At 41.3% G+C, this 12,146-nt stretch overlaps 1 protein-coding gene across 4 annotated transcripts in view; it reads left to right on the top strand.

Moving 5' to 3' along the window:
* The window catches only part of sez6l (seizure related 6 homolog (mouse)-like), a 131,703-nt gene extending 119,972 nt beyond the window's left edge, over positions 1-11,731 (top strand). For 3 of the 4 annotated variants that reach the window (XM_028602333.1, XM_028602330.1, XM_028602332.1), the window contains exons 15-19: positions 763-957; positions 4,901-4,936; positions 7,903-8,017; positions 9,790-9,895; positions 11,092-11,731. In XM_028602333.1, coding sequence (XP_028458134.1) covers positions 763-957; positions 4,901-4,936; positions 7,903-8,017; positions 9,790-9,895; positions 11,092-11,121 — 482 coding nt within the window. In that variant the 3' untranslated portion in view covers positions 11,122-11,731. The remainder of the gene's footprint in view (positions 1-762; positions 958-4,900; positions 4,937-7,902; positions 8,018-9,789; positions 9,896-11,091) is intronic. The other variant, XM_028602334.1, reaches the window with a different exon arrangement.
* Positions 11,732-12,146: the final 415 nt, after the last annotated feature.

Here is a 12,146-nt window from a genome sequence, read left to right as displayed (position 1 = left end):
GGCACTGTGGACAGGTAACGTAAGTTTCTCTGAATCTAAAAATATCATTATGTCTTTTGGTTCAGATCTGAATGAGTTATGACCCTGAGCCACCCCCGAGACGATTGTGATTGGTTTAAAGAAATGCAAACAACCCATAGGTTTTTTTTTTTATTTTTTTTCCCCTCTCCTATCCAGGAATGTATCTGTGATGTGTAGCCAGACCTTCCTCCGCAGCGCTGTGGAGATATAGCGCTGTCCTGTGATTTCGGAAAACCTTTTCATGAGGAGAGACACTTGCAACATGGCAGTTAATTGGAGATGAGAGGCTCGGAACCCCTTGGCTCCGCGCTCTTAACACGAGTGGGCTCGTGTGATTTCTTGCCTCGGCTCTCTCTTCCCTCCGCTGACACAGATCACAGCGTCTCCACACGCTGCTATCATCTCCTGCGTTTTCATCTCAGGACTGACTGTGTGTGTGTGTGTGTGTGTGTGTGTGTGTGTGTGTGTGTGTGTGTGTGTGTTTGTGTGTGCGTGCCTGTGTGACATTAATAATGTTTGTGCGAAGTGTTTGATATGCAAATGCCGTGCTAATGCACCGTACCAATCAGCCCTCGGCCACCTGGAGGAGAGTGGGTGGAGATGATCCATGAGTCATGACACCTCAGCCCGAGCCTGTCGGGTCTGTCAGTCGAGCTCTGACGCAAAAATGTTGAGAAGCCATCCAGCTTTGCTTCATTTTCTTTCCCACTCTCCTTCTCTTTCTCCTTCTTCCTTATCTAGCTGAGGACTCTGTTTCCTGCGAGAACCCCGGTCTCCCTGACAACGGCTACCAGATCCTGTCCAAGAGGCTCTACCTGCCCGGCGAGTCGCTCACCTTTGTCTGTTACCAAGGTTACGAGCTCATCGGCGAGGTTGCGATCAAATGCATCCTCGGAAACCCGTCGTTTTGGAGCGGCCCACTTCCACTCTGCAGGGGTGAGACTTTTGCAGTTTTTTTTTTTTTTTTTCATATTTTAATGTGTGCGTGGAATGGATTTATGCATGCACACAATATTCTTCAGTCTTTTTTGCTTCATGCCTGTTGATACAGATTAATCATGCCTCTATGCATGCTAATGACCATTCGCTAAACCCCTCTGCCCCAGCTTGTCCAATCATAGTTTTGCAACTTAGTAACTAGGCACCAACATTTAAAGTGCTCATATTATGCTCATTTTCAGGTTCATAATTGTATTTAGAGGTCATGTCAGAATAGGTTTACATGGTTTTAATTTTCCCAAAACACCATATTTAGCTCCTCTTTTCACCCTGTGTGTTGAGCTCTGTTTTAGCTACAGAGTGAGACATCTCACTTCTGTTCCATCTTTGTTGGCAGTCGCGCATGCTCAGTAGCTAGATAAGGACTAGTAGCCAGTCAGAAGCAGAGTATGAGGGCGTGTCCTGACAGTACCTAGATAAGGACTGCTAGCCAGTCAGAAGCAGAGTATGAGGGAGTGCCCTGACAGTACCTAGGTAAGGACTACTAGCCAGTCAGAAGCAGAGTATGAGGGCGTGCCCTGACAGTACCTAGGCAAGGACTACTAGCCAGTCAGAAGCAGAGTATTAGGGCGTGCCATGCTACGTAGCAGCTAGGTGAGCATTATAACTAGAGGTCGACCGATATGGGTTTTCTCTGGCCGATGCCGATCTTTTGAACTCCGGGTCGGCCGATGGCCGATATATGCTGCCGATTATTTTTGGCCAATATTTGCTTGTTTTTAACCTCTATTTGAAAGATAAAATGTAACACTAATAAGTACTTAAGATACATAAAATTTCTCAACAAAAACATTTATTGAACACTTGAACACCAGTCTGCACTTACACATGTATAATGTAAACATATATTGTATAAATAAACAAAACTGGTAAGAAGGAAGAAAAAAAACTTAACTTTGTCAAATAAACTTTTCAATGAAAAGATAAAGTTTAGTGCACTTAGCAACATTTATCAAACATCTGAGAACAATAAAATAAATTAACCATTTTAACAATAGTAGTGCTGACACACAGTAGCAACCAGCAGCATTTCTTTGTTTTGGTGTTGGCTGGGTGAAGCGCTGCCATAAGGGGCTGGTTTTCTTTTCAGCCATCAGACTTAATGACTAAAAATGGGGGAAAATACAAGGTTAAGTTAGTATTTTTGTATAGTATCTTCTTCAAGTCATTTCATAGATAGGTATAGATATAAAATCTAACATTGGTTTTATAAATCAGCTAATCATTCAGTGCATTGTAAGTGATACAAGGCTAAAAACGTTTCTATCATCTTCCCAAAAACTGTCCTGAAATGTATTTTTGGTTTGTTTTGTTTGTTGACAGACAAAGCCAAATGGACAAAACCTAATTATCGCAAAAGGGGGGAAAACACCTTTAGGCCATATGGTCAAAATTAAATGATTTAATAATAATGTAATAACTATAACTTATAACAATAATGTATTTCACTAGTAAATTGCTGTTGAGCGACAAAAACAACCACCATGGCAAAAGGGTATTTTACAACAACTTTGAATGCACCGCGACGCGTCTGATGTTTCTGTTATTCTAACATTTGTTTTCGAGCATCAGAGAGCAACGCAGGCATATCAGTGGCGCCGAAATGACTCACAGAAATCCGCGTTGCTATTCGGTCCGGTAGATACGGGTCGTTAAGGCACAGGGGCCATATTAGCAGCGGGTCTACTCGGTACCAACCCTAGCAACGACGCTGGCAAAGCCAGTCCTTCACTAGCCTATGGTGCAGTCGTCTCTTTTAACTACAACTTCTTTCTCTGCATTGAGTTGACAACCCTCTCAAATATAGACACACACAATAAAAATAATAAATGTCTCATATCCACTGTCTGTGATTGCAAAATTCTAGCTTAATTATTGTGACATGACAGCATGACAGGACAGCTGTTAATATCCAAAGTAGCCGAACGTCATGTCGCCTATTCATGTTGGCAGTAACATGTCATACGTTTTTCATTAAATATATATAGGACTTTAAGAATTGAATCCTTACCGTTTTCTCCGAGCAACAGCTCCTTCCTTAGGCACTGCGTGAGGTCTGCTCACTCTGCTGGTAATTGACTCTAGGGGCAGCGTGCGTCGAACACGTGTTCCACAACAACAACAACAACACCAGGCTGCCCGCAGATGCGCCTGCCTATTAATCGGCTTGATATTGGCCGATGCCGATTATGCAAAAAATGCCAAAAAATCGGCCTCTAATTATAACGTGTGTTACAAAGTGACCACGTTGGTCTCTGAAGTAAAGGCTGGACTACAATAGAGCTGTTTGGAGCAGTTGGTGAACAGTGTTTTCTGTTGGAGATGGTAAGTCCCTTTGGGGGGGACTTTGGCTTTTTCACTTTGTAAACCTATAACATGCACAAAAAAGATACATAACACAATAAAGGAAAGGGAAAAAGCCAAAAAGCATAATATGAGAACTTTAAAGAATTTGTAGGCTGGTGTCCCCTGGTGTTTATTAGCCTGAAATAAGGTCTGCGGTTAACACAAGATTAAGAGATTTCCATGTTATGTTCTACTAATCAGCAAATCTAAAACTTTAAGTACACAAAATCTTCTAAAGCATCTGAATGAAATAGAAAAATGCATGTTGAGCCAGAGTGTGCAACGCATTTTTCTTACTTTCACGCTTTGTTCTCCGATATAAAATAGGCCGGTAAATATGCCACTTGGGAATTTTCAAAGCTTTTAGGTGTCTTAACGAAGACGGTTGCAAACATGTGGCTTAATGAGACTACAGAGGTTAACGTTGGGGATGTTAAACGTCATCACGCCAAACAGGCTTTTATCTACCCACTTGTCCGCCTTCACGTCACGGTGGCTCCGTGGCTACTGACTACAGGGTGTGATCCCCAGTTCTGGCCGGGCCTTTCTGAACAAAATTTAGAAGTTGGAAACTTACTGGTGGTGACATTAAAGTCATGTGACCATGATGTAGTTTGTTTATAGCCCAGCGTTTGCGTTTTACGATTGCTGTGGAGTTCATTTGTGAAAATTATCATGCTGAACGAAACATGTAATCAAGAATCAGAAACAGAGTTTGCAACAGAGTTTAATTTCTGCAATAATTCAAAATCCAATGGAAAAATCCTGTTGGCCTTTTTGTCAAAAGGGGAACCAGTGCCATGCTGACTTCCGGATTTGCGCACAGAAATACGTCATGGGAGGCGGCCTCTAGCTTTTAAATAATCGAAATGTAATCGTGATTATGATTTTGGCTCCCAATGATCACAAAAACAGAATAATCAAGAAAAACTATTATTTAGCTCATTACGTTTTGCGAGTAAGCTCTTATTTTCTCTTGCGTTCTGAATGAAAAATTAAAGTTTAAATAGGAAAAGTATGAAGGCAAATTTCACAGTTGTGTTTTTTTTTTTTTTTTTTTTTTTTACTGTTGATTTACTTAACTTTTTCCACAGTTGTTTTTTTTTTAAGTTCAATAACTGCAACATCTTTCCAGAAGTCAACGAGTGATCGTGTTAAATTATCGTGATTTCAATATTGACCAAAATAATCGTGATGATATTTCTTTCCATAATCGAGCAGCCCTAAGTCCGACCTGCGGCCCTTTGCTGGGTGCCATCCCCCGTCTCTCTCCCACCTTTCCTGTCTATCCACTGTCACTATCAAATAAAGGGACTAGCCCCCAGAAAAATAATCTTTAAAAGAAATACTTCATGGGTTTGGGGATGTTTACACTCCAGCAACTCTAGCAAACCTTTCCCCAGAACAGTAGAGGGGCGTAGGGGGGGGATTTAGCGAACGGTCATTTCGAAGCCGACTTGTTACAAATACAAACTCGGCGGTAAGTGTGATGTCAATTTTCATATGCACTGACTGACAGAATGATGTCTTGCAGCCAACCATGACTGCTTTGACAACCATGCTTTGGAAGGTGAGTGTTATGTGTGTCTGTCGGTGCGCTCAATCTCACACTCTGGTACGGAGCCCCAGACATGACATCCGAAAAAATACGAGGCCACGAAATACTAATTTGTGGCCACGAACAGAGACGTCCCTAGGATTGAAAGACCCCCCTGGCTTAGCCCCCAGGGTATTTGTAACTTGCGTTTGCAAAATCTTTGCGCTCACATCTTTTGTTACTGTATTAGAGCTACACTTATGTCAACAACCAGTCCAGAAACCAAGATGTTAACAAGTAAAAAGTTACAGACCTATCCTCTTCTTCCATTTCTATTGTTCTGTCTTATCCTTTGAGATAAAACAAAACCCTGATGCTAATTTCATGGCTTCAAAATGCAAATTGATCACATGAAACAACATCCAAAATGTCCAAAAACTGACAGAGGCCAGACAGCTAATAAATTGGTAAGTTAAACAAATATGACAAATAGCAGTACAAGAAAAAGAAAAAAATAGGCATAATAGGCATCACTGCATACTTTATCATGTAAGCTATTAATACGGATCCTATTTAAAGTGGCTATTGTCTAAATACAATAACCTGATGGCAGAAGGAATAAAAGATTTGGAGTAATGATTACTGTATGTACTGTAGGCTATGTATGTATTGCTTTCATTTTATTTTCACATGTGTATCTGTGGGCATGTGCTCATCTTTAGCCTAGCCTACATTTAGGCAACATCTACATATTTATTTAATTTATCACAGCCAATGAATGCAGAAAGTTAAATTGGTTACAATATAGCTAGCATATATAATAAATATAATTAAATATTTTAGTTTAGGCTATGCATTGTGCCTAGGCCTGCCAACAAATGCTTATTGTAAGAAGAAAACCAAACAATCCTTAGACCTATAGACCACTACTGACATCATTCACACCGGCTCCCTCAGAATCAACTCCTCTGCCAATCTCCTGCTTCTCTTTCTCTCTGCTGGAATATCTTCCAATATCCATCTCATCTGCTCAGTGAATTGAAGGATACAACCGTACAATAGCATTAACAGGGACTCTATGACTTTAGTTTTCAGTGACAACAACATTCTATGGGGATAGATATTGTTTTAGAATATGCCTATTATAGAGATAGGCTATATTATTGGCAACAAATAAAGAGTGATTAGCTTGTATTTCCCTCGTTCACTTTAGCTAGACTTTAGTTTTCCATAGCAAACCAAAATATCCCCTTTCCTTTACCTCAAGAAAACGTAGCTAAAGGTAAGCAGGTAATTTAAAACAACTTACAATTTCACTCTGTATCACCAGGTGTAATCAATCTTCCTTTCAGCGTGTGTATCGGTGTGTGTGTGTGTGTGTTTGTGGGGGAGGGTGGGGGGTGCATAGCGAGCAGTGTTGGGAAGGATACTTTCAAAACGTATTTCGTTACAGAATACAGAATACATGCCCACATATGTAATTCGTAACGTATTCCAAGCATGTCAAACGGGGCTAGTCAGTCTTTAAACGGCTCTGGAGCTAGTAAATCAGCACCGAGGAGAATGTAAAGTCGCACGTCAATGTTAAAATAGCAAGTTGACCAGTAAAACTACAGCAGACGACTACCCTCGGCTAATTAAAAAAATAACTTACTTTAAGATGCTTCTTCAGGTTGGAGGTGGAGTAATTTGGAGCTGAAAGGAGGTTGGTTGCTGGCAAGCAGAGGCTGCACGGCACAGTTAGCTGTATTTCATTCTCCCTGTTCGTTCTTTAATGTGAAATGCTGTTTGAATTTCCAAGATAGAAACGTATTGCTGCCCTGGCTCTGTCGTGCCGGTTCCGACTCCATTGTGACTGATCACGCAAATAGCTATTTTTTTCTATTTCATATCGGGCTTCTGGAAAATGCATTAAGTTGCCTTAATTTATTCAGAGTGAATAAACTCGTGAAACAGAGAAGTATTGTCATGTAATCCACTGATTTTAACAATGTAACTGTATTCTAAATACCAACTATTTAAATTGTAACTAACGGAATACAGTTACTCATAATTTGTATTCTGAATACGTAACGCCGTTACATGTATTCCGTTACTCCCCAACACAGATAGCGAGTTCATACCAAAGAGTAGCAACGAGACGAGATGAATCCCCCAGTTACTTGCAACGCTCCGGTCTACAGCGCTCTGAAAGCTGCCAGTTCACACCAATGCAACGAGACGGTGTGGTGCATCATCTTGATAGCACAACGACTCTTTGTATTTCTGTCTAACTTCTGACTTTTCGGCTATTTTTTTGTAGCTGGATATATATAATTTGTTGCGTCTGAATATGAATGAGGATACAGTTATTGATAAATCAAATTGTTGTTGTTCTTATTATTATTTAGGGGGGCTTAGGAACATTTTGGGGTAGCTTCAGCCCCCCTAAAATAGGCTTAATGACGTCCCTGGCCACAATATACTAATTTGTGGCCACGAAATGCTAATTTGTGGCCACGAAATACAAATTTGTGGCCACGAAATATTATTTTGTGGCCACAACATACTAATTCATGGCCACAATATACTAATTTGTGGCCACGAAATGCTAATTTGTGGCCACAACATACTAAAATAGTATTTTGTGCGCACATTATACCTATATTGTGGCCACAATTTATTTATTTTTCCCACATGTCATGTCTGGGGCTCCCTACTGTGCCCTGAAAAGACCACACAGTTTGTTTTCTGGACTGACAAAAAAATAAAACGCTCAAAGACACAAAGCAAAGAATAAAAAGCACTTCACGCCTCTGTCTGCTCTGCCTGCCTCTGCAAGCATCTGCCTGCCAAGTTCTTTCCCACTGTGTGTGTGTGTGTGTGTTTGTCCGCCTACCTGTCTGTATTCATTTGTCTATCTGTCAGTTGCTTAACCATCCTCGACCAGACTTTTAGAGGTTTGATTTGTTCTCTTGATGCCTTCAATGAACCTTTTTGTTTGCGTGTTTGTCTCTCAGTTGCAGAGGCGACTGCAGGCTCCACTCTGGATGGAGGGAACATAGCGCTGGCCATCTTCATCCTTGTTCTTCTGCTGACTGTGCTGCTCGGAGGGACTTACGTCTACGTCACGCGGTAAGATCCTTGACTGCTCCAGCTGGATTAAAACCATGGCAAAATGGGCAATTTCCTCTGGACTCCACACCCGAAATCCTACAGGGTCATTGTGTGTCAATAGGTTTATGGTTAAGTGTTTATTTGGGAACTAAAACATGATGGCATGAAAAGGGCTTTAAAGGTCCCATGGCATGGTACTCTTTGGATGCTTTTATATAGACCTTAGTGGTCCCCTAATACTGTATCTGAAGTCTGTTTTATATAGACCTTAGTGGTCCCCTAATACTGTATCTGAAGTCTGTTTTATATAGACCTTAGTGGTCCCCTAATACTGTATCTGAAGTCTCTTTTATATAGGCCTTAGTGGTCCCCTAATACTGTATCTGAAGTCTCTTTTATATAGACCTTAGTGGTCCCCTTTAATACTGTATCTGAAGTCTCTTTTATATAGACCTTAGTGGTCCCCCTAATACTGTATCTGAAGTCTCTTTTATATAGGCCTTAGTGGTCCCCTAATACTGTATCTGAAGTCTCTTTTATATAGACCTTAGTGGTCCCCTAATACTGTATCTGAAGTCTCTTTTATATAGACCTTAGTGGTCCCCTAATACTGTATCTGAAGTCTCTTTTATATAGACCTTAGTGGTCCCCTAATACTGTATCTGAAGTCTGTTTTATATAGACCTTAGTGGTCCCCTAATACTGTATCTGAAGTCTGTTTTATATAGACCTTAGTGGTCCCCTAATACTGTATCTGAAGTCTCTTTTATATAGGCCTTAGTGGTCCCCTAATACTGTATCTGAAGTCTCTTTTATATAGACCTTAGTGGTCCCCTAATACTGTATCTGAAGTCTCTTTTATATAGACCTTAGTGGTCCCCTAATACTGTATCTGAAGTCTCTTTTATATAGACCTTAGTGGTCCCCTAATACTGTATCTGAAGTCTCTTTTATATAGGCCTTAGTGGTCCCCTAATACTGTATCTGAAGTCTCTTTTATATAGACCTTAGTGGTCCCCTAATACTGTATCTGAAGTCTCTTTTATATAGACCTTAGTGGTCCCCTAATACTGTATCTGAAGTCTCTTTTATATAGACCTTAGTGGTCCCCTAATACTGTATCTGAAGTCTCTTTTATATAGACCTTAGTGGTCCCTAATACTGTATCTGAAGTCTCTTTCCTGAAATTCAGCCTTGGTGCGGAACTACAGCCACTAGAGCCAGTCCCACAATGAGCTTTCCTTAGTATGTGCCATTTCTGTCTGTTGCTATTGAGGAGGAGAGAGGGGGGGGGCAAGGTGGAGGGTGGGGTTTGGTCTTGACCAACTGCCACTTTGCTCGTTTGAAAGCCATGATGTCTCTCTCTCTCTCTCTCTCTCTCTCTCTCTCTCTCTCTCTCTCATGGGTGGGCCAAATTCTCTGGGCGGGAAAAGCAGAGAAAGGGGAGGTAACCTTGCTCCTTATGACCTCATAAGGAGAAGATTCCTGATTGGTCCATCTGAGCTTTCATTTTCTCAAAGGCAGAGCAGGATACCCAGGGCTCGGTTTACACCTATCACCATTTCTAGCCACTGGGGGACCATATGCAGGCTGGGGGAACTCATATTAATGTTAAAAAACCTCAAAAAGTGACATTTCCATGCCATGGGACCTTTAAGGTGGATCCAGAGGTTTTGAAGAGGACTCTTTTGCTGACATTTTTAGCTTTCACACCTTCATCGTTACAGCCGATAATGTGTAATAATGTGTCGTCTCAATACGTTGTTTCTGTTTTCCCTCATCTCTTTTAGGTGCCGATATCACTCCAACTTGAGGCTTCCTCTGATCTACCCCCACCCTTACCGACAGATCACCGTGGAGACAGAGTTTGATAACCCGCTCTATGAGACCGGAGGAGTGAGTGTCCAGCACATTTAAAAAAACTGAAACTGTACATTGAGCGCCCAGCTGTCCATACTACCTCACAGGGATCATACTTACTTGTCACAACGCAACCACAACTCTAGGGAATCGTACTAGTTTCGTTATGTCTAGGAGCTTTAAGAGGGTTTTGGCTTTAGTCGTGCATTAGAGAATTACAGAAACTCAAGCTAGTCCGCCAGACTGAAAGTAAGGCTAAGAGTCCTAGCTTTGTACATATTCAGTTTACTGTCACAGAGAAGTGAAGAAACTAGAAAATATTCACATTTAACAAGCTGACATCAGAACTCGTACCGATTAATCAATGGTTGGTGATTCATTTAATAGTGTTTAACTAATACAACAATCAATCCATTAATCTTTGCAGCTGTAGTATTCAAGATTTATGATGGATCATACACTCACTCGCCACTTTATTAGGTAAACCTGTTCAACTGTTTGCTAACGTAAAAATCTACTCAGCCAATCCCGTAGCAGCAACTGAATCGTTTAGGGATGCACACATGGTCGAAACAATCTGCTGAAGTTCAAACCCGCATCAGAATGGGGATAGAATATTATTTAAGAGACCAGGAGATTTAGGGACACACACACACACACACACACACACACACACACACACACACACACACACACACACACACACACACACACACACACACGTGCGTTTCACTATCTTTGTGGGGACCCGTCATTGACATAATGCATTCCCTAGCCCCTTACCCTAACCTTAACCATCACAACTAAATGCCTAACCTTAACCCTTACCCTAACCTTAACCATCACAACTAAATGCCTAACCTTAACCCTTACCCTAACCTTAACCATCACAACTAAATGCCTAACCTTAACCCTTATCCTAACCTTAACCATCAAGACTAAATGCCTAACCTTAACCCTTACCCTCACCCTAACCATAACCTAATTCTAACCCTAATCCTAAAACCAAGTCTTAACCCTCAAACAGCCCTTTAACCTTGTGGGGTCCAGTATTTTGGCTCCACAAAGCTGTCCTGAACCCACAAGTATACTGTATTCCCGGTTTTTGGACCCCACGAATATAGTTAAACAAGATACACACACACACACACACACACACACACACACACACAAAACACAAACACACACACACTGCTAATACTGCTTTCCATCTTCTCTTTGATTGTCCACAGGACACTCGTGAATATGAGGTGTCGATATGAGAAGACGTTTCCGAACCAAGAACCAACCAGCCCCGTCTTAACTCTTCATCCCGTCCTCCCTCCTTCTCCGCCCAGGAGGAGGCGATGTAAATACAGAAAGATGATGTCACTTCTCGCCACGAGACGCAGTGATCGGTTGCGTTCTCTCCTCCAGCTTCTGAAGACACTGTGGGAAACAGGAGAAGAGAGAGAGAGAGAGACTAGAGTCAGTGTTGAACTTTTTGTAGATCAGTGTCACCGGGAGATGGTGGGAGGACGGAGGAGAGAAAGACCCAAAAGATCATCGAAGAACATCGACCACGGTGAGAAAAGAGGAGAGGTCAAGGAGTAGGGGACAGGACACAGTATGAGGACTGTGGATTAAAGGGTATTGAAGCACTTTTTTTAGTATTTTTTTTCAATTTCAGACATTTAGGTAAAGAATCCTGGAATATATCTTTAGAAAGAGTTATAAGAGTTATAATAATAAACATTTTCATGAAAGCAAGCTCCACTTTTGATACTATTTACGGTCAGATGAAATTCAACTCATTTATATTTAGTAGTTCAGTCCCTCCAGAAAAACACGATTATGTGATCGCATAATTCAATGAATAATCAGCCAAAAAAACTATTTTTTTAGTTTTTCATCAAACCGCAATTTTTGCAAGTTGCATAAATATCATATAGCATATTCCATAGCATTTTTTAAGAAAACGTGCTGCATAAGCAAGGATTTTTGCCCTGCAACAATCACAAAAAAACTCTTTTCTGGAAGGATTGGTAGTTATCTCATTATGGAGTAGTTTTCATTGTTAGTCGTGGAAGTCTGCCATTCCCGTCCATCCATTCATCCATTTTCATCCGGTTATCCGGCAATGTTTCCCAGCTTTTCCTGGGAATCCCAACGTGTTTAGGGTCTACTTCTGGTCCTCTTACCAGTTGGATATGCTGGAAGGACGCATCCTGATCAGATGCCAAAACCGCCCTAACTGGCCCCTTTTGAAACCAAGGAGCAGCGGCTCTGTGTAGCGTCTTAGCTTCTC

This window comes from Perca flavescens, chromosome 16 (genome assembly GCF_004354835.1).
Source record: "Perca flavescens isolate YP-PL-M2 chromosome 16, PFLA_1.0, whole genome shotgun sequence".
Classification (NCBI taxonomy): domain Eukaryota; kingdom Metazoa; phylum Chordata; class Actinopteri; order Perciformes; family Percidae; genus Perca; species Perca flavescens.
The sequence above is the reverse complement of the archived record's forward strand: the minus strand, read 5'-3'. Positions and strand labels throughout refer to the sequence as shown.